Raw genomic sequence first — 21,121 nt, 5'->3', positions numbered from 1 at the left:
TCTGTGTCCCCCCCGGGTTAGACCCTGAGCACCCACCCTGCAGTGGGGGGGGGGGGGGGGGGGGTCCCCAGCACCCACCTTTGTTGGGGGGGGGGAAGGAAACCACCCCCCCTTTTTGGAGTTTAGCCCTGACCCTCCCCAGCACGGGGAGGGGCAGAAATTCCAGTTTCTCCCCAAAAACAGAAGCTGGGAGCCCCCAGCCCTCCCAACCCCTGTGGCAAATAGGGGGGTCCATCCCCCCTTTCCCCCCCACTAAGTGCTGAGGGGTCAGACCCGGGACTGGAGGGGTCTGGGGGGGTCGCGCTGAGGGGGCCCCGGGCTGCTGCTGCCGCTGCTGGAGGAGCTGGAGTGGGGGGGTTTTGGGGGACCCCCCCGACCCTTTAGGGTGCTGAGCCGGGCGTCGAGGGACAGGGTGCGGGGGCGGCCCCGGCGTGGGGGGCTGGGGCTGCGCAGAGGGGGCCCCTCGAACAGCGACAGCCACGGGGGAGGGCCCGGGGCACGGGGAGCCGCCCCGTGCCGCGTCAGGATGTCGGTCACCGCCGCGATGTCATCCGAGGGGTCAATAGCTGGGGGGGAAAGGGGGGGGTTCACGGGGGGTCAGCGGCATGCCCAGACCACCCCCTCGCATCCCCTCTGTGGGGTGGCGGCTGTGAAAGGACCCCAGCTACACCCAGTACTCCCCACAGCCCCCCATGGATTCCCCTCACAGGCGGTGGGGGGCTTTTGGGGTGCCTTCACTGCCCCCCTGCAGTCCCCATGGCCATCCTGGGGGTGCTGTGGCAGTGGGGGCGGGGGTGGCCCCGTGTCCCCCCCACACCGTGTCACCTGTCGCTGTAGTAGGAGCTGAGCAGTGCCCGGATCTCGGCTGAGACATTCTCCTGCAGCAGGAGCCCCTCGCCTGGGGGGGTCCCGGGGGGGCCCGGCGGGGCTGGGGGGTGCAGGAGGGGAGGTGGCAGAGCAGCAAGGAAAGAAATGTGGGGACAGAGGGGGGCACAGAGAAGGGGGGACAGCAAGAAGAGCAGCGTTAGGGAGCGAGCAGAGAGCAGAGAGGGAGAGACAGAGCAGGAGCCCCCCCGACCACCCCCCCAGCCCCACTCACCTGTCTGGTGGTAGAGAGAGCCCTGGGGGGGCAGCGGCGCCGGGGGGCGGCGCGGGGGGGGCTCCTCGATCCTCATTAGCTCCTCACAGCACTGCTTCCACTGGGCTGTGGGAACGGGGACAACAGGGGGGCCGTGGGACAGAGCCCCCCAGAATCCAGGCACTCCCAGGATGGGGATTGAGCTGGGATGGGGATTGCAGTGGGATGAGGGTCCCATTGGATGGGGTCAGCCTGGGATGGGGGTCTCACGGGAATGGGGGTGCTCTCAGGACTGGGGTCCCACTGGGGTACAGGTCCTGGGGTGATGGGAGTCCCACAGGGATGGGTCCGACAGGGATGGTCTGGGGTTCTGCCAGGATGGGGGTCCCAGAGGGGTGGTATGGGGTCATGCCAGGACAGGGGTCCCACAGGGATGATGGGGTCCCACAGGGATGGTGTGGGGGGTCCCGGGGGTCCCGACTCACCCAAGTCGTAGAGGTGCTGCCCAAAGGCTTCGAGCCAGCGCTGGGCCTCGGCCACGCTCTCGGCCACCAGCGTGTGTGTCACCTCCTCCCCTCCCAGCTGGTTGGTGACGGCCACCCCGGGGGGCTGCCCGCGGCCCCCTGGCTCCACCGCCCGCACCCGGGTGTCCTGCAGCACCGGGACTCCTTGGACCCCGCAGCCCCACAGACCCCAAAACGCCCCATAAACCTCCAACCAACCCGAGCCCCACACAGTCCCCCTTTCTCCCTGTACCCACCACGTCCCCTCCATCCCCTATAACCCCATAGACTCCCACACCCCCCTCCAACCACCACCCCCTCTGTGTCCCCTGTGTCCCCATACCTTGGTGACAGCAATGGTGAGGGTGGGCTCCTGCCCTGCCTCGGCCTCGCCAGCGCTGCCGTAGCAGAGCAGCCCAGGGCCCCGCAGGACGCAGAACAGGGGGGGTCCGCTCGGCCCCTCAGCCCCTGGAGCCTGTCCCGAGAGCCCCAGAGCCGTCAGCACCCATGGGTGTCCCCCCCATTCTTCACCCATCCCCAGCACATGGATCCCTCCAGCTCCACCCCCACCAGCCCAGAGCTGCTGGTGGGGATGGATGAGACCAGGCGGGCTCGTGTCACCACCCATCCTGTCCCCATCCCTGTCCCCATTCCCAGCTCTGTCCCCTTTCTCTTCCCAAGCCATTCCTGTTCTTGTCCTTTCCCATCTCTGTCCTACCTCTTGGTCTGTCCCTATTCTTGCTCCCATTCATGTCACTGTCCCCATCCCTTTCCTCTGTCTGACCACATCCCACGCCCATCTTTGTCCCTGTCCTGTTCTCTTCCTTGTCCTCATTCCTACTTCTCTACCCATCTCTCCTTATCTGTGTCCCCATCTCCATCCTTGACCATCTCCATCACTGTCCTCATTCTTGTCCTTGTCCCTGTGCCTGTTCCCATACCCATCCTGATCCCATTCCTGCCCCTGTCCAATCCATATCCTCATCCCCATTCCCATCTCTGTCCCTGTCCCAGTCCCGTCTTTGTCCCGGTCCCATCCTTATCCCCATCCCTGTCTCCATTTCCTTTCCTGTTCCCATCCTCTTCTCACCCCTTTCTCCATTCTCATCCCATCTCTCATCCCACCCCATCCTCACATCCCAATCCCATATCCTGATCCTCCCTCACCTGCAGCTGCAGGGTCTCTGGTCCCACAGGGATGTTAACACAGCCCATCCCTCTATCCCACTCCTCTGACCCATTCCTGATCCCGCTCCCCTACTGCAGCCACAGGGCCCCAGTTACCACAGGGATGTTGATCCATCCCATCCCACTCCTAATCCAATTCCCTCCACCCCATTCCCTCACCTGTAGCTGCAGGGTCCCTGTTATTGTGGGGGTGTTTATGCAGTACATCCCTCTATCCCATCCCTCCATCCCATTTCTTTATCCCACCCCTTTATCCCGTTTCTCTATATCCTAGTTCCCTATCCCACCCTTATATCCCATTTCTCTATCCCACCCTTATATTCCATTTGTCTATCCCATTCCTATATCCCATTTCTCTACCCCATTTCCTTACCTGCAGCTGCAATGTTCCTTTTTATCACGGCAGCGTTAACACATCCCATCCCTCTATCCCACTCTCTCTCCCATCCCTCCGCCCCTCTCTCCCATTCCCGTTCCCGGTCCCGTTCCCGGCGCCGTTCCCGTCCCTCACCCGCAGCCGCAGTGTCCCTGTCGCCGCGGGGGTGTCCATGCAGCTCGGCCTGGCCGCCAGGCGGCAGCACATGCGGCCATAGAGGGGCAGCCAGCAGGGGCTCTGCTCTGGGGGGGGACACGGGGGACATTGGGGGCTGGCAGGGACCCCCAGAATGACCCCCAACCCACCCAGCAGAGGCTCTGCTCTGGGAGGGGAAATGAAGGGGCCACATGAGGGTCTCGGGGGTTGAGAGGAGCCCCCAAACCCCAATAAGAGCCCAGACCCACCTCCTCCTCCTCTTGCCAGGACCCCCAGACCCCCTTGTCCCCCATTTACCGAGATCCCAGACCCCACCCAGACCCTTTCAGGACCCCAAGATCCCCCTCTCCCCTCTGTCAGGACCCCCAGACTCCTTTGCCCATGTTATGGGGTACCATGGGAGGCTGTGGGGTGTTATAGGGTGTTATGGGGTGCCATGGCGTGGTTATGGGGTGTTATTTGGTACCGTGGGGTGTTACAGGGTGTTATGGGGTGTTATTACATGACGAGGATGTTACAGGGTATTATGGGGTGTTATGTGGTGCCATGGGGTCCTATTGGGGACTGTGGGGTACTATAGGGTGTTATGGGGTGTCATGGGGTGTTATCAAGTACCATGGGATGTTAAAGTGTGTTATGGCATGTTATGGGGTGTTACAGGGTGCCATGGGATGTTTTGGGGTGTTACAGGGTGCCATGGAGTGTTATAGGGTAATATGAGATGTTATGGGGAGCCATGGGATGTTATCAGGTGCCATGGGCTGTTTTGGGGTGTTATTGGGCACTGTGGGATGCTATAGGGTGGTGTTTTGGGGTGCCCCACTGACCGTCGGCAGCAACAACAAGGTCGTGGGTGCGGAACCCGTCGTGCACCTGCGCCAAGGACAGCGCGGCGTGGGCCAGCAGCTGGAACCGGGGACACCTGGGGACAACGGGGGGGTCAGGGGGAAGTTGAGGGAGAGGGGTTAGGGAGTATAGGGGGCACAGGGGGACACAGGGGGGACACAGGGCACATACAGGGGGACATGGGACATACACAGGGGACACAGTGGGACACACAGGACACAGGGGGGACACAAGGGACACAGTGAGACACAGTGGAGACACAGTGGGACACGGGACAGGGGGCACACACATGGGGACACAAAAGGACATGGGACACACAGGGGGGCTCAGTGGGCACACAGGGGACACAATGGGGACACAGGGAACACAGGGGGACACAGGGAACACACAGGGGGACATGGGGCACACACACAGGGACATGGGACACACAAGGGACACGGGGCACACACAGGGGGGCACAGTGGGCACAGCGGGGGCAGAGTGGGGACACAGTGGGACACAGGGAACACACAGGGCGCTCCTGGGGTTACTCACGGCACGCCGGGCGGCGGCAGCAGCAGTGCCCCGGTGCCGCCGGTGCCCGGGGGGCTGCCGGCGCCCCCCTCCATGGCCGCCCGTGCCCGGCGCCCCGAGGAGCGGCCCAGGGAGGTGCTCAGACGCGTTGCCAGCTTTTTGGGGGTGCTGCCCTGGGCCCCCCCGCCGGGCAGCCCCGCGCTGTACAGCTCCACCTTCAGCTCGAAATCCGGGCCCGCCTCCGAGCTGGGGGGGGGCACGGCGGGGTCAGCCAGGGCAGGGGACACCCCCACGGCCACCCCATGGGCTGTGGGAACACGGGAGGGGACAGGGCAAGGGGGCCCAGAGGGGAAGTGTGGGGCAGGGGTCCCTTGCAGGGGTCTCCTGGAGGGGCCAGGGGTGTTTAGGGGTCCCCAGGGAGGGCAGGGGTCACCCCCCGGAGTGGTCAGAGGTGCCCAGAGGGAGATCAGGAGTCGCCTGGAGTGGGGGCAGGAGAGGGCAAGGGGTCCCCAAGGGGGGTTTGGTGGTGGCAGGGGTGTCATGGGGGTGTCAGTGTCCTTGGGGGTGTGGGGGTGATCAGGGGTCCAATGGGGGCATATTGGGGTGGTGAGGGCTTGCCATAGAGAGTCTCAGGGGTCCCATGACGGGGATATGGGGGTGCTGAAGGTGCCACAGGGGGGTGTCAGTGTCCCTGGGGGGTTTGGGAGTCCCATGGGAGGGATCAGGGGTCCCATGGGGGGTGTCAGGGTCCCAGGGAGGGGTGTGGAGTGTCAGGGGTCGCATGGGGAGGGTTGAGGGTCCAAGAGGGGGCTGTCAGGGTCCCAGGGAGGGGTGTGGGGTATCGGGGGTCCCGTGCCCTCCCTCACAAGAGCACGGCGCCCTCGAAGCAGATGTCGGTGAGGGTCCGGTCCACCAGCACTGTGGGGGTGTCGTGGATCTCGGCCCCCACCTGCAGCAGCAGGAACACGGCGCAGCGATGCAGCTCTGTGGGGGAATTGGGGGGTCAGGGGGGGTCACAGAGGGCACCACAGGGAAAGGGGGAACCCCCGGCACCCCAACACTCACCCCCCTTGTTCCTGAAGTACTCGGTGTCCTTCCACATCAGTGGGATGCGCAGATCTGGTGGAGGGGGGTGGAAAGCAGGAGGGCTTTGCGACCCCCTGAGACACCCCCAGGCCCCCCGCCCAAAATGCCGATGATGCCCCAGGGTAGGCAGGCAGAGAGGATGGGGTCCCTCCTCCCAAGAAGCCCCCCGGGACCCGCCATACCTGAGATGCAGATGGTGCCCCGGCACGGCACCCGCTCAGCCCCGGGCCCAGCGTCCGAGGGGCTGCGGGGGGACAGGAGGGGGGCTCAGCAAAGCTCCTCTCAGGTTTTGGGGTGATCCCCCCAGGTTTGGGATGGCCCCTGCCACGGCACTCCCACAGCTGTGCCCCTCCGGATTTCCCTAATCCCCCCAAATTTCGGGGTGTCCCTCATCACTGCAGCCCCTGCAGGGTCTCACTCCGCCCCTGGGTGTTGGGGTTTTCCCTCACTGCCGTGTACCCCGTGTTCCCCCAGGTTTTGGGGTGTCCCTCACCGCACCTCCCCCCGCGGGATCCTCAACCCCCCTTCCCAGGTTTTGGGGACCGTCCCCACCACGCCCTCCATGGGGTACCCCAACATCCCCCCGAGTTTTAGGGTACCCCCTTATGGGATTCACCATTCCCCCTCGAGTTCCGGGGCTCCTTCCCAGGTTTGGGCATCCCTTGTGGTACCCAACGCCCTCCCCCACCATTTTCGGGGTCCCCTCACCGCCGGGCCCCCCTCAGCCGAGCCTCCTGGCGCCGCTGCAGCTCTCCCCCCGCCGCGACCACCCTGGCGTCGCACAGCACCAGGGTCTTGGTGGTCTCCAGCGCCTGCTCGGGGCGGCTGCAGGCGGGGAGGAGCCGCCGGGCCCCTTCCCGCACCCGCAGCGCCCGCTCCAGAGCCCGCTGCAGCTCCGGCTCCTGCCAACGGGGCACATTTGGAGGGTTCAGGGGATCCCAAAAACCCTCCAGCACCCGCGGCATCCCCTGCAGCCCGGCTCCTGAGAATGGGGCACATTTGGGATCAAGGGGATCCCAAACCTCCCGCACTCGCAGCCCCCGCTCCAGAGCCGGCTGCAGCCCCAGCCCCTGGCAACGGGGCACATGTAGGGGGTCAGGGGGTCCCCAAAATCCCTCCTGGACCCGCAGCACCCACTCTAGAGCCCGCTGCAGCCGCAGCTCCTGGGAATGGGGCACATTTGAGGTCCCTAAAACCCCTCCCGAACCTGCAGAACCCACTGCAGCTTTGGCTTGTGGGAACGGGGCACATTTGGGGTGTCAGGGGATCCCAAATCCCCTCCTGGACCCATTGCAGCTCCGGCTCCTGGGAAAGGGGCCTATTTGGGGGGTCAGGAGGACCCCAAAACCCTCCCGCACCCACAGAACCTACTGCAGCCATAGCTCCTGGGAACGGGGCACATTTGAGGATTCAGAGGATCCCAAAATCCCTCCCACACCTACAGCAGCCACTGCTGCTCCAGCTCCTGGGAACGGGGCACATTTTTGGGGTCAGGGGGATCCCAAAACCCCTCCCACACACGCAGCAGCTTCGTCTCCTCCCACATTTGGGGCTCCGGGAGGGTCTGGGGGAATGTATGGGATTGGGGCACCTGCCGGGCACAGGGGTCCCGGGCACCCCCCGACCCCCACGCCCCCCCCCGGGGGTCCCAGTCACGCCCAGACGGTGCCAGCCCTGCACACACGGTGATGGGGGGTCCCACACTGTTTTGGGGGGTCCCAGCCACATACACGGGGGGTCCCAGCCCTGTCCCAGCTGCACCACACATCGTGCACCCCATAGATTTACCAGGCGTCCCAAAACCACATCGTGCACCCCCCAGATTTATCAGGAACCCCATAGACACATCATGTACCCCGCGGGGAATCTGTGAACCTCAAAACCAGACCGTGCACCCCACTGGTGTGCTGTGGGCCCCACGGATTTACCAAGCACCCCACAAACACATCATGCACCTATAGTAGAGCCACACACCCCACAGATGCATCGTGCACCCCAGAGGTTTACCAGGCACACCACAAATTATTCCTGCACCCCATAAGGGAACCACGAGCCCCACAGATCCATCGTGCACCCCACGGGGGAGCTGTGCACCCCAAAGGCAAGGCACACACCCCACAAACTCATCCAGCACCCCCTAGGGGAACCGTGCACCCCACAGATACATCCTACACCCCACGGGGGAACCACGTACCCTACAGATTTACCGTGCACCCCAAAAACATATCCTGCACCCCACAACCGTGCCATGCACCCCACAGATTTACCACTCCCCCTCCAAACTCATCCTGCACCCCACAGATACCCCACGTGCTCCACAGATCCATGACGCACCCCAAAACTTCCCCCATATTCACCAAGCACCCACAAAACCTCAAATTCCCCCACCACAACACCCCCCCGCAACGACCTCCCTCAGCCCCCCAACTCCTTCCCGGTACCTCCTGCTCCTCCATCAGGATCCTGATCCCGATCCCGATCCCGCCCCTGTCCCCCTCCCCTCCAGTGACGTCATCACCTATAAATAACCCCCCGCTGGAAACAGCGGGAGCCCCCCCAAAATCCCCCCTGCCTTGGTTTTGGGAAGTTCTTTGGAATAAGGAGCTCATTCCATCTTCCCGGGAGCCCCGGGACCACCCCGGAGCCCCAGGACCCCCGGGGGGGGTCCCGAGGGATCCCGGATTTGGAGTCGGGGAGGGGGTCCCCCCCTCCAAATTCCCACCTGGATGCTGGCGGCGATCTGGCGGATGTAGAGCATGTTGAGATCCTCCAGGATCCGCAGCCGGCGGCCCCCCCCCACCTCCATCGGGACCCCCGGGACCCCCCCCGCTATTTTGGGGGGTCCCCCCAAAGCCCCCCAAGGGGGTCCCGCCGCATCCAGCGCTGGGGTGTAGTGGGGGCCCCCCCCCACCGAGGTGGCTGCGGGGAGAAAAGGGGCTTTGGATGGTTGGATGGCCCTTCCCCCGGGAATTCGGGGGGTCCCCCACGTGCTCGGGCCCCTCCCCTGGAATTTTGGGGGAGGGGGGGGCGTCCACGTTGTGCGCCCTCCCCAAATCGCCGCCCCCTCCCAGGGAACAAGAGGGGGACTGTGCGGGAAAGGGCAGCGGGGGCGGGGGGGACGGGAGGGGGGGTTGGGATGGGGTGGGCCGGGTTTGGGGTGCAAGGAGGGGGGAAGGAATTTGGGGGGGGCAAGAGGGGGAAGATTTGGGGTGAGGGGAGGGGACGTGGGGGGCGGGCAAGGGAAGAGATGGGGTGCAGAAGGGGATAAGAGGTGCAGGGGACAAGGCGGGGTGCAAAGGGTGGGGGAACAGGATGGGGTGCAGTGGGGGAATGAGGGGTGCAGGAACGGGGCGCAGAGAGAGGAGGGGGTGCAGGAACGGGATAATGGGAGCAGAATGGGGTGCAGGGTTTGGGGACGTGACTGGGCACGGTTTGGGGTGCAGGGAGGGGATTTGGGGGCAGGGAGGGAATGCAAGGATTGGGGCGCAGGGCACAAGAAAAGGAGTGGAGAAAATGGGGTGCAGGAGACAAGATGGAGTGTGGGGATGGGAAAAGAGGGGCAGGGTTTTGGAGCCACGGAAAGGATTAGGGGCACAGGACAGGGTGCAGGGTGGGGGGGGACACTAGATGGGGCGCAGGGTTTGGGGTGCAGACAAGGGAGAAAAGGTGCAGGGGAGAGGAGACCAGCTAGGCGGCGGGGAGGGGGTGCATGGGGAGAATGGGGCGCAGGGGAAGGGGTTCCAGGGTTTGGGGTGCAGGGGACGGGGGACAGGACGAGGGGTGCAGGCAGAGGACGGGGTGCCAGACGAGGGGTGCCGGAGTCAGGGTGCGGAGCCTGGGGGTGCCGGGGCCCGGAAAAGGGGTGCGGGAAGGGGGGGACACCACGGACTGGGAGTGCGGAACGGGGCTCCGGGAACGGCACTGGAGGAGGGGGTGGGGAGGGCGTGTGAGGAGGAGACGGGGAGCCGTGCGGGGGAGACGGGGAACGGAGTCCCGGTAAGGACGGACACCGGGACCCCTCCTCCCCCCGTGCCCACCACCCCCGGTACAGCGCTGCCCCACATTCCCGGTACCTCCGGCCGCTCCCGCTCCGCCGCGATCGCGCACAGGAAGCGGCGGCCGCCCCCGCCCCATGTCCCGCCCCGTGTCCCCCATTCCTCGTGTCCCCCCCTCCCTTCTCCCAGGAGCCGCCTCCGTGTCCCCCCCGCCTCCCCCCGCGGGGCTCCGGGACACCGGGAATGGCTGGGGGGCGCCCCCTGCTGGGGGGAAAAGAGCGGTGCGGAGGGAAGGGACGAGACCCCCGGGGGCACCGGGACCGCCCCAACCGAACGGCAGCCCCCGTGTGCAGCTGGTACCGGACCACCGAGACGCCCCCTGCGGGTACTAAACCCGCCCTGAGTGAACCTAGACTCCTCGGGATGCACCGGGACCTCTCCAAAGGGCACCAGGATGCCCTCACACGCCCCGGGACGATCCTCAAGTGCGCCAAGAGACCCGCGAGTGAACCGGGAGCACCCTCCCAGGTGAACCCGCACCTGCCAAGTGCAGAAAGACGGGGACCCCATACTCACTAGGACACACCCCCCCACCTCCCCTGTCCTCCGCCGAGCCCTCAAAATGCACCAGATCCACCCTAGGATGTACCAGAACCACCTCGCCACGCCCCCGCCCCAAATGCGCTGGGATCCACCCTCCCCCCCAGTGTGTATCAGGCACCCCAAGGTCACCGGGGCCCCCCGAGTGTGCGTGTGCCAGGTGAACTGGGACCCCCCCAGTACACCAGGACCGGACCCCTCCGTGGGCAGCTGGGACCTGGTGAAATGGAACCCCCGAATGCACCAAGACCGCCCCCCCCCGCGCACACAGCGAACCCCACAGCGCACTAGGAACCCCCAAAATGCAGCTGGAGTCGACTGAGTGAGCTGGGACACCGCCCCCCCCCCCGTATCCATAAGACCCACCCCAGGCACTGGGACCCCCACAAAGATGCCAGGACCCCACCCACACGAACTGAGTTCCCCAGCCACACCTGGTTTGGGGTGAATCAGGACCCTCAGGTGAAGCAGGACCACCCCCAGACCCACCAGGACCCCCCAAGTGCCCCGTGTCCCTTGGACACCCCGTCCCCTGTGCCCTGGTGCCACCTGCCCGCGTCCCCGCCCCGGCACCGCCACTGCCACCTGCGGGACGCCCCAGGCCTTCTGTCCCCTCCCCGACCCCCAGTCCCTCCCAGTCCCTCCCAGTCCCTCCCAGTTCCCCCCTCCCCGTCGGGTGCCGGGGGCGCGGGCGCTTCCCGCTGTGCCGGATCCCACCGGAATTCCCGGCTGGGCCGGGGCAGCTGGACGGGCCGGGGGGCCCAGGGGGCAGGGAGCGGCCGCGGCCGCCCCCGTGGCCTCGTGCCCGGGCTGGTCCCGCTGTTCCCGCTGCTCCCGGTGCTCTCGGTGTTCCCGTTCGTACCTGCGAGGCCGGGGCCGGGGGGCAGCAGCAGCCCCGGCGCAATTCCATGTCCAGCGCTGACCCCCGCGCCACCGTGGCGCGGCTGCGCTCCTCCCGCCGGAACATGGGCGGGGGTCCCGGGGGGTCCGGAAGGTCCGAGGGGTCCCGGGCTCCAGAGGTTTCTGGGGGGTCCTGGCGGTCTTGGTGGATGTCGAGGTCCGGAGCCTTCCGAGAGGTCCGGGAAATCTCGGGGGATCCCGAGTAAGCCTGAGCTTTGTGGAGGCGGGGGGTCCCGGTATTCCCGGTGTCCCCAGTGGTGCCGATCCTCTGGAGCCTCCCGGGGGAGCCCCGCGGGGTCCCGGTGCTCCCGAGGGGTCCCGGAGCTTTGCGGGGGTTCCTGAGTTCCCGGCAGTCCGGGAGTTCTGGGGGTCCCGGTGCTCCGGGAGGGGAGTCCAAAAAAAGTCCCGGAGTTCGGGACGTTCCCCGGAGCTCGCCCGGGCGAGGGCACAGCAGGTGGGAGACGCCGGGAAGCCGCACGGGGAGATCCCGGGGTCGCCTCTCCCGGCCCCGCACAGCTCCGGGATCCCGTGGCGGGGGGGCGGTGGCGGCGATCGGTGCCGGCGGCTCCTGGCACGGGCGGGACAATGGCCCGGGGCAGCGGCAGCTGCAGGCGGGGGCCGGGCGGGTGTCGCTGTGTGTGTGTCGGGGTGTGACATCTCTGTGTGTGTCTGCCACACGGAGCTGTCACACGCGTGTCCCCACAGGGAATCCCCAAGATTCCCGGGAAGGGCCCTCTGGAAATGTCACCTGGAGAGGTGACACACCTGTCCCAGGGTTTGGCCCTTCCGTGGGGCGCAGTTCTGCCTCGTGCTGAGCTAGGATTTGTGTTTGGTTCGTGGCCAAAACTCCTCGACCATGGATTAGGCGCCATGCTGACACCCCACAGAGAGATTTGTGGCGCTGGATGAGGTTTTTGTGTGATTGGATGGATACACTCGCAGATGAGAGATTTGTGTGAGTATTTGAGATATTTCAGTGGGTATTTGAGGGGTTTGTGTGGATATTTGGGATATTTGTGTGGATTGATGAAGTCCTCTCTCAGTATTCTGCCTGGACAAAGCAGACCCAGCTCCCTCAAGCCTGGGAAGTGCTCCATACACCAGATCACCCCCAAATCACCTCCGCTCCAGGAGCTCCGGGTCTTTCTGGTCTCGAGGAGCCCAGATCTGGACACAGCACTCCAGATGTGCCTCACCTGGGCAGGGCAGAGGGGCAGGATCACTCCCTGACCTGCCGGTACTGCCGATGGCCCCCGGGATTCCATTGTCCTCACCAACGCGGCTGGGCAGAAACAGCCCCTCGGGAGCCCACAACTCACACCTGCATGTTCATCCTGTGGTTTCACATACACCTGCGCAGTTCACACCTGAGTTCACACCTGAGCTCACACATCTGCCCCGAGCGGCTCCAAAGCACCCGCGGGGCCAGTTTCCCTCCGGGACAGCGCACAACGTGCCCACTTCAAACATGGCGGCAGCAGCGTCACCCGCCCCGGATAACGGATGGAAGCGAGGCCGGGCGGAAGCAAGTTCCGGGCGGAAGTGGGTCCGCCCCGAATTGAGTCCCCCGCAGCCGGATGCGCAGGGCCTGGCGGTGCGGCGGGATGGAGGCCGGCGGCCACGGTGAGAGGGCGCGGGGCTGGGGAGGGTTCGAGGGGACTGCGGGGTCGCTTCTCGGAGGGGCAGGGCCCGCGGGGACCCCTCGCTTGACCCTGTGTACCCCCTCACAGGGCAGGAGGCCGAGGTGGGCGGCCATGGTGGCCACAAGAAGAAACACAAGAAGCACAAGAAAAAGCACAAGAAGCGGCACCACCACGAGGCGGGCCCGCCCCCGGGTCCCGAACCCCCTCGGCAGCCCCGGCTACGGCTCCGGATTAAGCTGGGAGGGCAGATCCTGGGCACCAAGAGGTGAGAAGGGACCTGGAGGGGGCAGATCCTGGGCACCAAAATGTGGGAGGAGGAGGAGGGAGGCTGGGCCGGGCATGTTCCCATGTGTCCCCCCTAACCGAGATCCCCCACCCCGGCCTCACCAGCGTCCCCAAATTCCTCTTTCTTCTCCTACAGCGTCCCAACGTTCACGGTGGTCCCCGAAGGGACGCACTCGCCGTCCCCACTGCTGGGAGGGGATGAGGAGGAGCCCAGCGAGGGGGTCCCCATCGAGCAATACCGAGCCTGGCTGGGTGAGCAGGGGGGATTCATGGGGGAATCAGAGAGGAGGGGTTGTGAGGAGGGCACGGGAAACCCTAGGGGGAAACGGAGGGGCTCACAGTGAGGGCTGGCTGGGGAGGAGGTGCTCTGGACCCCTCTCATGACCCCAGCATGCTGTGACCCCCACCTCCTGTGACTGTTCCCATCCCGGCCCCCCCAGATGAGGACAGCAACCTGGCCCCCTCCCCATTGCCTGAGCTGGACCCTGAGAGCTGCTTCCCTCCCCGTGAGGAGGGGGAGGAGGAGGAGGAGGAAGAGGAGGAGGAAGAAGAAGAGGAGGAGCGTCGCTGGCTGGCAGCCCTTGAGAGAGGGGAGCTGGATGACAACGGCGACATCAAGAGGGAGGTGGACGAGTCCCTCCTGACGGCCCGGCAGGTATGGGGGGACTGGGGGCAAGGCTGAGGGGGGCTGTGGGGCTGCAGAGCTGCTGGCACAAGTCTGGGAAGTGGTTGAAGGTGTTTGGAGACACTGGAACAGGGCTGGAGTGCTCAGGGAGCTCCAGAAGGGAGCTGGGCTGATGGGTGACTGAGGAGCCTCATAACCCCGGGGGCATGACTGACGGGATCTGGAGGGGCTGCAGGGACTCCAGAATTGCTGTTTTGAGGTGCCCTGGAACTGGGGGAGAGCTGGTTTGGAGCCCTGTGTGGGTCTCCCAGACCCTCCATCCCCATTCTGACACATCTCCGTGCCCCCGCAGCGCGCGCTGCTGCACAAGCAGCAGAGCCAACCCCTGCTGCAGCTACCCATGGGTGCCAAGGCCAAGGAGGTGACGGAGGAGATGCGGGAGAAGCGGGAGGAGCGGGCACGGCGCCGGCGGCTCCAGGCTGCCCGCAAGGCCGAGGAGAGCAAGAACCAAACCATCGAGCGCCTGACGCGCACACACAAAGCCAAGGTGAGGGCGCTGCGTGAGCGCCGCGCCCGCCCCGCGCCCTGCCCTGTCGTGCACTACCGCAGCACCGCCGACGGCATCACCGTGTCCTTCCCCGCTGGGCTGCCGCTGCCGCTGTCCCCCGCCACCGCCCCGCCCGTGCCCCCTGCCCAGCCCTGCGCCGTGCCCGGCTGCCCCAACCCCAAACGGTACAGCTGCGCCCGCACCGGGCGCCCACTCTGCAGCCTGGGCTGCTACCAGCGTAACCTGCAGCTGCTGCAGACTGCGGGGTGACCCCCCCAGAGGGGGCTGTGCGGGGCTACGGACCCTCTCCGAAGGCTATGGACCCTCTCTGGGGGATACAGACCCACTTCAGGGGCTACGGATCCTTTGCCATGGATACCAAGGGCCAGATCACTGGGCCATATGGACATAAGGAGTTCCAGAGGGGTCTGGATTATCCACATGGATACCGAGGAACCTCTGGTTTCCAGCGTGGACTTGGAGGGCTGTTAGGGGCTCCAGACCTTCCAGAAGGCCAGAACAGGGGGCTTCAAACCCGCTGCTGTGGACACAGAGGCTCTCTGCTCACTCCACGTGGACACAAGGGACCTGGATGGCTGCAGTTCCTCATGGACGTAGGGAGCTCTGGCTCCTCCAGATGAATATGGACAAACAGGATATGGAGCTCCAGAAGGCTCCAGCCTCTCCACCGTGGACGCAGATGGTTGCGCACAGTGGCAGGGAATGAGGGTGGTCCTAATGGGATAGGTTCCCCGAAAGGGCAGGTCCTGGTGTCATGGAGCTGATTAAAGGATGTTGTTGAAGGAACCGTGTGTGGGCCTGCTGTGGTGGCGGAGCAGCCCGACCCCCGGGAGCGCTGTGGAACAGTCCAAAACCCCCCGGAAACACTATGGTACAAACCATAGTTTGTACCCCCACCCGCAGCAGCGCTGTGGAACAGCCCAACTGCCCCCCCCCCACTGTTCATTATGGTCTGTCCCGCAGTCCCGGGTGGGCGGGGCGCTCTCCGGCAGCGCCCATTGGCTGGGGCCCTGCCCATCGGAGAGTGGTGATGCTGATTGGTCGGATGCTTTGCCAGTCAGACGCACGAGGCGCTGCCTGCGTGCCAATTGGCCGCGCTGGGCCGAGTGTCCTCCCCGAGGCGGGCCAGGGGGCTGCGCCCTTCACAGAGCCCGGGCTTGGATCGCCATTTGCTAAAGACGCTGTCAGTCAGGACCTGGGGGCGGTGCTCCGTCTCCGGTTGGTTGCTGCGACCGCCAATCACAGCGGGGGCGGGGCTCGGCTCCTTTGTCTCTGTTGTTGGGCGTGAGGCTCAGGCAGACGGCGGGCGATTGGCTGCGGCCGGGCGGCGGTGCCGACGCCGATTGGCTGTTGGCTGCAGAGCGGCCGCCGATTGGCCGCCGGTGGCCACGGGGGCGGGATTTCGGGCCGGGCGTCATGGCGGCGGCGACGGCCCCGGCCCGGGCGGCGGCGGCCGCGGGGGCCGCGATGGCGGTGGCGGCGGCGACGGGGCGGCGGCGGCTGCTGTGGGCGGTGGGGGCCGCGGCCGGGCGGGCGCGGGGCCGCGGCGGGGCTTTAGGTGGCGGCGCCATGGAGCGGCCCGGGAGCGCCGAGGGGGTCTGGGCCGCGCTGCTGGGCCGGCAGCACCCGCAGGTACCGGGCGGGCCGGGGCGGGGGGGCCGCGCGCGGGGCCGCGGTGACGGTGCGGCCGTGCCCGCAGGCCCGGGAGTTCTGCCCGGGGGTGAACAACCGGCCCTACGTGTGCGAGACCGGGCACTGCTGCGGGGAGAGCGGCTGCTGCACCTACTACTACGAGCTGTGGTGTGAGTGCCGGGGGGATCCGGGGAGAACGGAGGGGATCGGCGATTCTGGGCGGACTGATGGCTTGCAGGGGCTCCGGGGAGGTTCTGCGACTCGGGGAGGTCAAGGGTTGTGTCGCGGCTGAGAGCTCCGTGTGAGTTTTGAGAGAACTGGGGTGGGGGACGGGAACTATGGGTTCCGAGGACAATCGGGGCCTCTGGAGTGGTCCTGTGGCTCAGGGGGACTGAGGGTTCTGGGGGCTGCAGCCGGACCCCCCGTGGGAATGGGGGTTCTATGTGAGGGTGACCCCCCCGCTCCGCGCCCCCGTTCCCTCAGGGTTCTGGCTGCTCTGGACCATCCTGATCCTGCTGAGCTGCTGCTGCGCGTTCCGGCACCGGCGGGCCAAGCTGCGCCTGCAGCAGCAGCAGCGGCAGCGTGAGATCAACCTCATTGCCTACCACGGTGCCTGCCACTACCCTCCCTCCTCGGGAGACCTCCGTGAGTGAGGGGCTTCTGAATTTCTCCCGTACCCCCCAATCCCAGCCCCTGCCAGCACTACCCCCCTCCATGGGTGACCTCAGTGAGTCGGGACCCCCAGCCCCTTGTACCCACCTTCACAGGGCATCTCAGTGAATCAGGACCTCCTGTGCAACCGCCCAATATCCTGGATCCCCTGTCCCTGCCCCACATTCCCCCATGTACACCCTCAGCCCTCGCATCCCATTGCTCCGGGCTGTGCTCTCCAGCTCCATCTCCCTGAGCCTCACATCCCCCCAGCTCTGCCCTGTGCTGAACTGTGCCCTCCCCCTCCATTTCAATCCTCTCGTGGGCGTTTCCCGCCTGTGTCCCGCTGATCCCACCTCTTTCCCCCCCAGGGCTGCTGGCCTCCTTCAAGCTCCCGGCGTACGAGGAAGTGGCACAGCGCCCCGGGACGCCGCCGCCGCCCTACAGCCCCGGGAGCCCCTCACTGTCCCCTGGCTCGTCCCGGGGCTGCAGCTCCTGCTCCTGCGGCTGCTCCTGCGCCTCCTCCCCTAGCAGCTCTTCACTCTCAGCGCCGGGCACCGATGAGACGGACCCGGAGCCAGGCCCGGGCCCGGGGGGTGGCAGCACCGGCCGTGACGGCGGCTCCAGCAGCACCGGCACCGGTGCCAGCTGGGACCTGCCCCAGCCCGAGGAGCCGCCGGCCCGTGGGGGGCCCCCCAAACAAGTCCCCCCAGACTTCTGTGAGGCTGAGGGCCGCCCCTGCTCTGACATCGAGGGGGGCGAGGATGGGGGAGGTAGAGCAGTACTGGGGGGTTGCCCCGGGCGGCACCGGCGGCTCACAGGGGATTCAGGCATCGAGGTGGGCCGGGGGCTAGAGGAGGATGAGGCTGAGCCTGAAGGTTGTGGGGGACCAGAGGGTGATGGGGGGCCTGGCTCACCCGTGCTGCCCGTCTGAGCCCTCCCCCCCAGGACCCCCTACTGGGGTCTGGACTCATCATGGAGCCCCTGGGGGCCCCTCGCCCCGATTAACACCACCCTGAAGTGTGGCGGGGTCCTGCTGGAGCCACCTCCCCTCCGAACTGCTTCTGGGGCCTCCCCTGTGATCCTGGTGCTGCTGCCCAGGGGGGCCCCATCACCCAGGGGATGCTCGAGACCATGGGCTGGGTGGTCCTGGCGCATTCTCTCACCATTAAAAAGATGTGGAAGTACCATTGCCCCTTGTGGTGGCTGCACTGGGCTGGGTTGTGACCTCTCACTCCATGGGTAGGGGGCACCAGTCTGACCTGGGGTCAGGGAAGGCGACACTGTGACAGCCTGACATGGGTGGCAAGGTGCCACAGTCATGGAGGTTTATTGCAGGGGAGGCAGTAGGGGGCTCTGGCACAGCTCCCCAACAGCTCCCCTGGCCCTGAGCACACCAGGCAGGGAGGGGGCACAGGGACCCCCCCTCACATTAATAGTCCTCAGCCATGGCCAGCACGACGAGTGCGGACCAGCCGGCAAAGGGGTGACAACCCTGCCCAGCGCCATCACTGTCCCGATAGTGCTCCCAGAGGAAGCCGGTGGCCTCGTACTGCCGGAACACATTGGCCACGAGGTTGTGGCGCAGCTCCCGGTACAGCTCGGCCGCGCGCTCCCGGTGCGGCCCCGCCGCCCGCGCATAGCCGTGCAGCGCCCGCAGCGCCAGGAAGTTGATGTTGACCCAGATGGAGCCACGCCAGTACGGGGGGTCGTGTTCCGTGTTGCGACGCAGGTACAGGGGACTGTCACGGGCCAGCGAGCGCAGCCCAAAGGGCGTCCAGAGCTGCTTCTCACTGCGCATGGAGCCCAGGAGTGCCGGCAGCCGTGGGGAGTCCGCTTGGAGCAGCTGCAGCAGCAGTGGGAACAGGCTGACGTAGCCTAAAGCACCCACAAACTGCGGCCGCGGCGCCTCCCGCACCTCACGCCGCAGTTGCGGGGCCGGCGGCGGCCTGCCAGGCACGGGGGCCGGGCGGTGCCAGCGCAGAGCCACGGCCGCGCTGTGATTGCCGAAGTCGGCAAAGGTGCCCAGCTCAGGTGCCCAGTGCAGCCGGTCCAGCAGGTCGTTGTCGCTCAGGGCCGCGGCCATGCTGCGATAGGGTGCGGGGGACTCACCCAGGTGCTCGGCCAGCACTGCCAGCACACGGGCGCCCAGCGCCATCCAGCAGCGCAGGTCCAGGTGCCGCTCCTGTGCGGACGGGTGAGAGGCACGGGGGTAATCATCCAGCCCCGACGACAGAGTCTTGGGGTTCAGGAAGCGCTCGGGGTCGGTGTCGCGGCCACGCCAGCGGAAGGTGAAGGGCTCAGGGCCGGCCTGGGTGTGGTTCAGCCACTCGAACCAGGCACGCAGGCGCGGGAAGAGGCGGCGCAGGTAGGGCAGGGGCGCGTCGGGCAGCAGCCGCTCCAGCGCCAGCAGCAGTGTCGGGGGATTTGCCGTCTCACTGTGCTGCAGCACGAACTCGGGGGGCACCCGGGCCCGTGCTTCATCCCCCAGGATCTGCTCCCGTGGGATCCAGCCGTCAGCATTCAGGAGGTCGAGCCAGTGTGCCAGAATATCACGGGCCAGTACAGGGTCCCAGCGGCCCAGCAGCAGCAGGTGGAAGCCCTCATCCCACAGGAAGCCACGGGGGAAGCAGGAGCGCGAGGGCACAGCCGTGAACAGCATGGACTCAGCACCAGGCACTGGTTCTTCCCGGTGCTCAGAGCGCAGCAGGGAGCGGCCATGGAAGAAGCCGATCCCACCCAGCATCTCGCTGAGAGCGGCCTGGGCGAAGCGGCGCTGTGGGAGGGACACCTCACGTGCCCTCAGCCCAAAGGTGTCCTCAAAGCGTTGCTCAAAGGTGGCCGTGTGCCGGGACAGCGACGCGGTCAGCACTGGCCCCGCCAGCCGCCCGCGCCGTACCCCCGCCGCGCTGCCTGACTCAAACGTCACCTCCAGCACTGCCGGCGGCTCCAGTGTCACCTGATGCAGCAGCAGCTGCCCCCGCGGGGGCTCCCCAGGAAGCCCCCCAGTGTTGGACACCCCGAAAAAGCGACGCCGGGGTCGGCCCGGTGGGGAGAACACGGAGCTCTCGCGGAGGCTCTGCCGGACCAAGTCAGTGAGACGGTGCAGCCCCGGCACTCCCGCGGCCAAGAAGTTGTAACTGCGGGGGATAGGAGAGTCAGGGATGGGGGACATAGAGGAAACAGGACATAGGAGCAGATGGAGGGGACACAGAGGGTTTGGGGGCTGCAGCCCAGACACTCACCTGGCATACTTGGGCCCCTCCCCGCCCTCCCCCGTGGGTGGCAGGAAGGTGAGGGTAAAGTCCCCGAGTTCCTCTGCCGTCCCTGCCACGGCCGCCAGCCGTGTCCCGTTCTCCAGCACCGGCTGCAGTGTCCCCTGCCCGTCTGTGGCCACGTAGAAGAAGAGGGACAGGAGAGGAGCTGGGCCCTTGCCCTGAGGAAGAGGAAGAGGAGGATGACAAAAGCTCCCCGGCATCCCAACCTGTCTCCCACTCTTGTCCCCTCACCTCCATCTTCGCTGTGACCCGCCAGCTCCAGTCACCACCATGGTCTCCCCCCGGCTGCTTCACGAACTCGGTTCTTAGCACCAGCCCCTCATCGCGGATCTCCTGCACTCCGAAATTCTCCCCATCGTGCATCAGCCACCCATATCGCGACACGCCGTCGTTCTGCTCGCTCGTGTGCCGCAAGTTGCCTCCGTGTTGGAGCCACATCAGTCCTGGAGGGGCGGGGAGGTGTCAGGGGAGGCTCTCGTGGTAGGAGCGGGGCTGGACGAGCCCCAGAGCGGGGCAGAGCCCCCCGCGCCCCTCACCGGTCACGACAGCGCGCGGGCTCCGCGTCTTCATCCCGAAGTAGACATGAGGCCGGTACGTGCCCCAGAAATAGGTGGGCGATGCGAGAGGCCCAGTGGAGCCAGGGGGGACGGCGTGGGGCGCGGGATGGGGAGTGACAAGGCGGGAGGTTTCGCTCCATCGCTTCCATTGGGCCGCCGCCGCCACCAGACCCAGCGCAAGCGCTGCCGCGGCCGCTGTAAGCGCAAGCGCCATCCGACCCCGCCCGGAGCCTCGCAGTGGCTTTTGCTGTTGCCGCAGTTTCGGATCCCGGTCCCGGAGCCGCTCCCGGGGCCGTTCCCGGGGTCCATCCCCGCCGCGCCGCCGCCGCTCGCCCGCCATCAGGGCTGTCGCGCTCGTGACGTCAGCGCTGCGCCACCTGTGGCTATGCCGATTCCGCGAGCGCCCCCTGGCGGACAGGAGGAGCATGTGCAGTCTCGGTCCTCCCAGGGACACCGCGGAACCCAAACTGGTCCCGAGGGGACAGCGACAGCGCAGGGCGTCCCCGACCAGCCCTGCCACACAATCCATGCTCCTCACGTCCGGTTTCTTATGCCTGTTGATTTCCCCGACCTCTCTGGGGATCCCAAATCACCGCCACGGACCGACCCTTAGCCTTCCCTAGGATCACCCTGGAACCCCA

At 66.5% G+C, this 21,121-nt stretch overlaps 4 protein-coding genes across 8 annotated transcripts; 2 read left to right on the top strand and 2 right to left on the bottom strand.

Annotated features, from left to right (window-relative positions):
• Positions 1-86: 86 nt before the first annotated feature.
• Positions 87-11,637, bottom strand: RTKN (rhotekin). 5 transcript variants are annotated; one of them, XM_066317502.1, is made up of 13 exons: positions 11,204-11,637; positions 6,455-6,648; positions 5,929-5,990; positions 5,726-5,779; positions 5,527-5,644; positions 4,682-4,906; positions 4,129-4,223; positions 3,281-3,387; positions 1,925-2,056; positions 1,564-1,729; positions 1,100-1,204; positions 826-928; positions 480-566 (listed from the first exon to the last, which is right to left on the bottom strand). In XM_066317502.1, exons 1-13 carry the CDS (start codon positions 11,306-11,308, stop codon positions 560-562), a joined length of 1,473 nt encoding a protein of 490 aa, XP_066173599.1. In that variant the 5' UTR covers positions 11,309-11,637; the 3' UTR covers positions 480-559. The 5 variants fall into 5 exon arrangements, with proteins under 5 accessions (XP_066173596.1, XP_066173597.1, XP_066173598.1 ...); XM_066317499.1 differs by lacking the exon at positions 826-928 and having other exon boundaries at positions 87-566; XM_066317500.1 differs by lacking the exons at positions 826-928; positions 11,204-11,637 and adding an exon at positions 8,469-8,660 and having other exon boundaries at positions 87-566.
• Positions 11,638-12,729: 1,092 nt separating this feature from the next.
• Positions 12,730-15,148, top strand: INO80B (INO80 complex subunit B). The gene is made up of 5 exons (XM_066317492.1): positions 12,730-12,864; positions 12,972-13,149; positions 13,306-13,421; positions 13,610-13,824; positions 14,147-15,148. Exons 1-5 carry the CDS (start codon positions 12,819-12,821, stop codon positions 14,609-14,611), a joined length of 1,020 nt encoding a protein of 339 aa, XP_066173589.1. The 5' UTR covers positions 12,730-12,818; the 3' UTR covers positions 14,612-15,148.
• A 674-nt stretch (positions 15,149-15,822) lies between these two features.
• WBP1 (WW domain binding protein 1) lies at positions 15,823-17,832 on the top strand. The gene is made up of 4 exons (XM_066317493.1): positions 15,823-15,994; positions 16,062-16,164; positions 16,478-16,639; positions 17,017-17,832. Exons 1-4 carry the CDS (start codon positions 15,830-15,832, stop codon positions 17,577-17,579), a joined length of 993 nt encoding a protein of 330 aa, XP_066173590.1. The 5' UTR covers positions 15,823-15,829; the 3' UTR covers positions 17,580-17,832.
• Positions 17,833-17,961: 129 nt separating this feature from the next.
• On the bottom strand, positions 17,962-21,119 carry MOGS (mannosyl-oligosaccharide glucosidase). Its single transcript, XM_066317485.1, has 4 exons — positions 20,460-21,119; positions 20,155-20,366; positions 19,891-20,081; positions 17,962-19,785 (listed from the first exon to the last, which is right to left on the bottom strand). Exons 1-4 carry the CDS (start codon positions 21,007-21,009, stop codon positions 18,078-18,080), a joined length of 2,661 nt encoding a protein of 886 aa, XP_066173582.1. The 5' UTR covers positions 21,010-21,119; the 3' UTR covers positions 17,962-18,077.
• Positions 21,120-21,121: the final 2 nt, after the last annotated feature.

This window comes from Sylvia atricapilla, chromosome 4 (genome assembly GCF_009819655.1).
Source record: "Sylvia atricapilla isolate bSylAtr1 chromosome 4, bSylAtr1.pri, whole genome shotgun sequence".
NCBI classification, from domain to species: Eukaryota; Metazoa; Chordata; class Aves; order Passeriformes; family Sylviidae; genus Sylvia; species Sylvia atricapilla.
The sequence above is the reverse complement of the archived record's forward strand: the minus strand, read 5'-3'. Positions and strand labels throughout refer to the sequence as shown.

Bases quoted from the DNA above. Each gene is read 5' to 3' on its own strand.
- RTKN (XM_066317499.1), bottom strand. From the start codon at position 11,308: ATGTTCCGGCGGGAGGAGCGCAGCCGCGCCACGGTGGCGCGGGGGTCA. The intron at 5,645-5,725 runs GTGAGTGTTGGG...ATTCCCCCACAG, and splicing joins GTACTTCAGGAACAAGGGGG to AGCTGCATCGCTGCGCCGTG. The intron at 3,388-4,128 runs GTCAGTGGGGCA...GTCCCCCCCCAG, and splicing joins CCTTGTTGTTGCTGCCGACG to AGCAGAGCCCCTGCTGGCTG.
- INO80B (XM_066317492.1), top strand. From the start codon at position 12,819: ATGCGCAGGGCCTGGCGGTGCGGCGGGATGGAGGCCGGCGGCCACG. The intron at 13,150-13,305 runs GTGAGAAGGGAC...CTTCTCCTACAG, and splicing joins CAGATCCTGGGCACCAAGAG to CGTCCCAACGTTCACGGTGG. The intron at 13,825-14,146 runs GTATGGGGGGAC...GTGCCCCCGCAG, and splicing joins CCCTCCTGACGGCCCGGCAG to CGCGCGCTGCTGCACAAGCA.
- WBP1 (XM_066317493.1), top strand. From the start codon at position 15,830: ATGGCGGTGGCGGCGGCGACGGGGCGGCGGCGGCTGCTGTGGGCGGTG. The intron at 15,995-16,061 runs GTACCGGGCGGG...CCGTGCCCGCAG, and splicing joins TGGGCCGGCAGCACCCGCAG to GCCCGGGAGTTCTGCCCGGG. The intron at 16,640-17,016 runs GTGAGTGAGGGG...TTTCCCCCCCAG, and splicing joins TCCCTCCTCGGGAGACCTCC to GGCTGCTGGCCTCCTTCAAG.
- MOGS (XM_066317485.1), bottom strand. From the start codon at position 21,009: ATGGATTGTGTGGCAGGGCTGGTCGGGGACGCCCTGCGCTGTCGCTGT. The intron at 20,367-20,459 runs GTGAGGGGCGCG...CCGCCCCTCCAG, and splicing joins CCCGCGCGCTGTCGTGACCG to GACTGATGTGGCTCCAACAC. The intron at 19,786-19,890 runs GTGAGTGTCTGG...TATCCCCCGCAG, and splicing joins GAGGGGCCCAAGTATGCCAG to TTACAACTTCTTGGCCGCGG.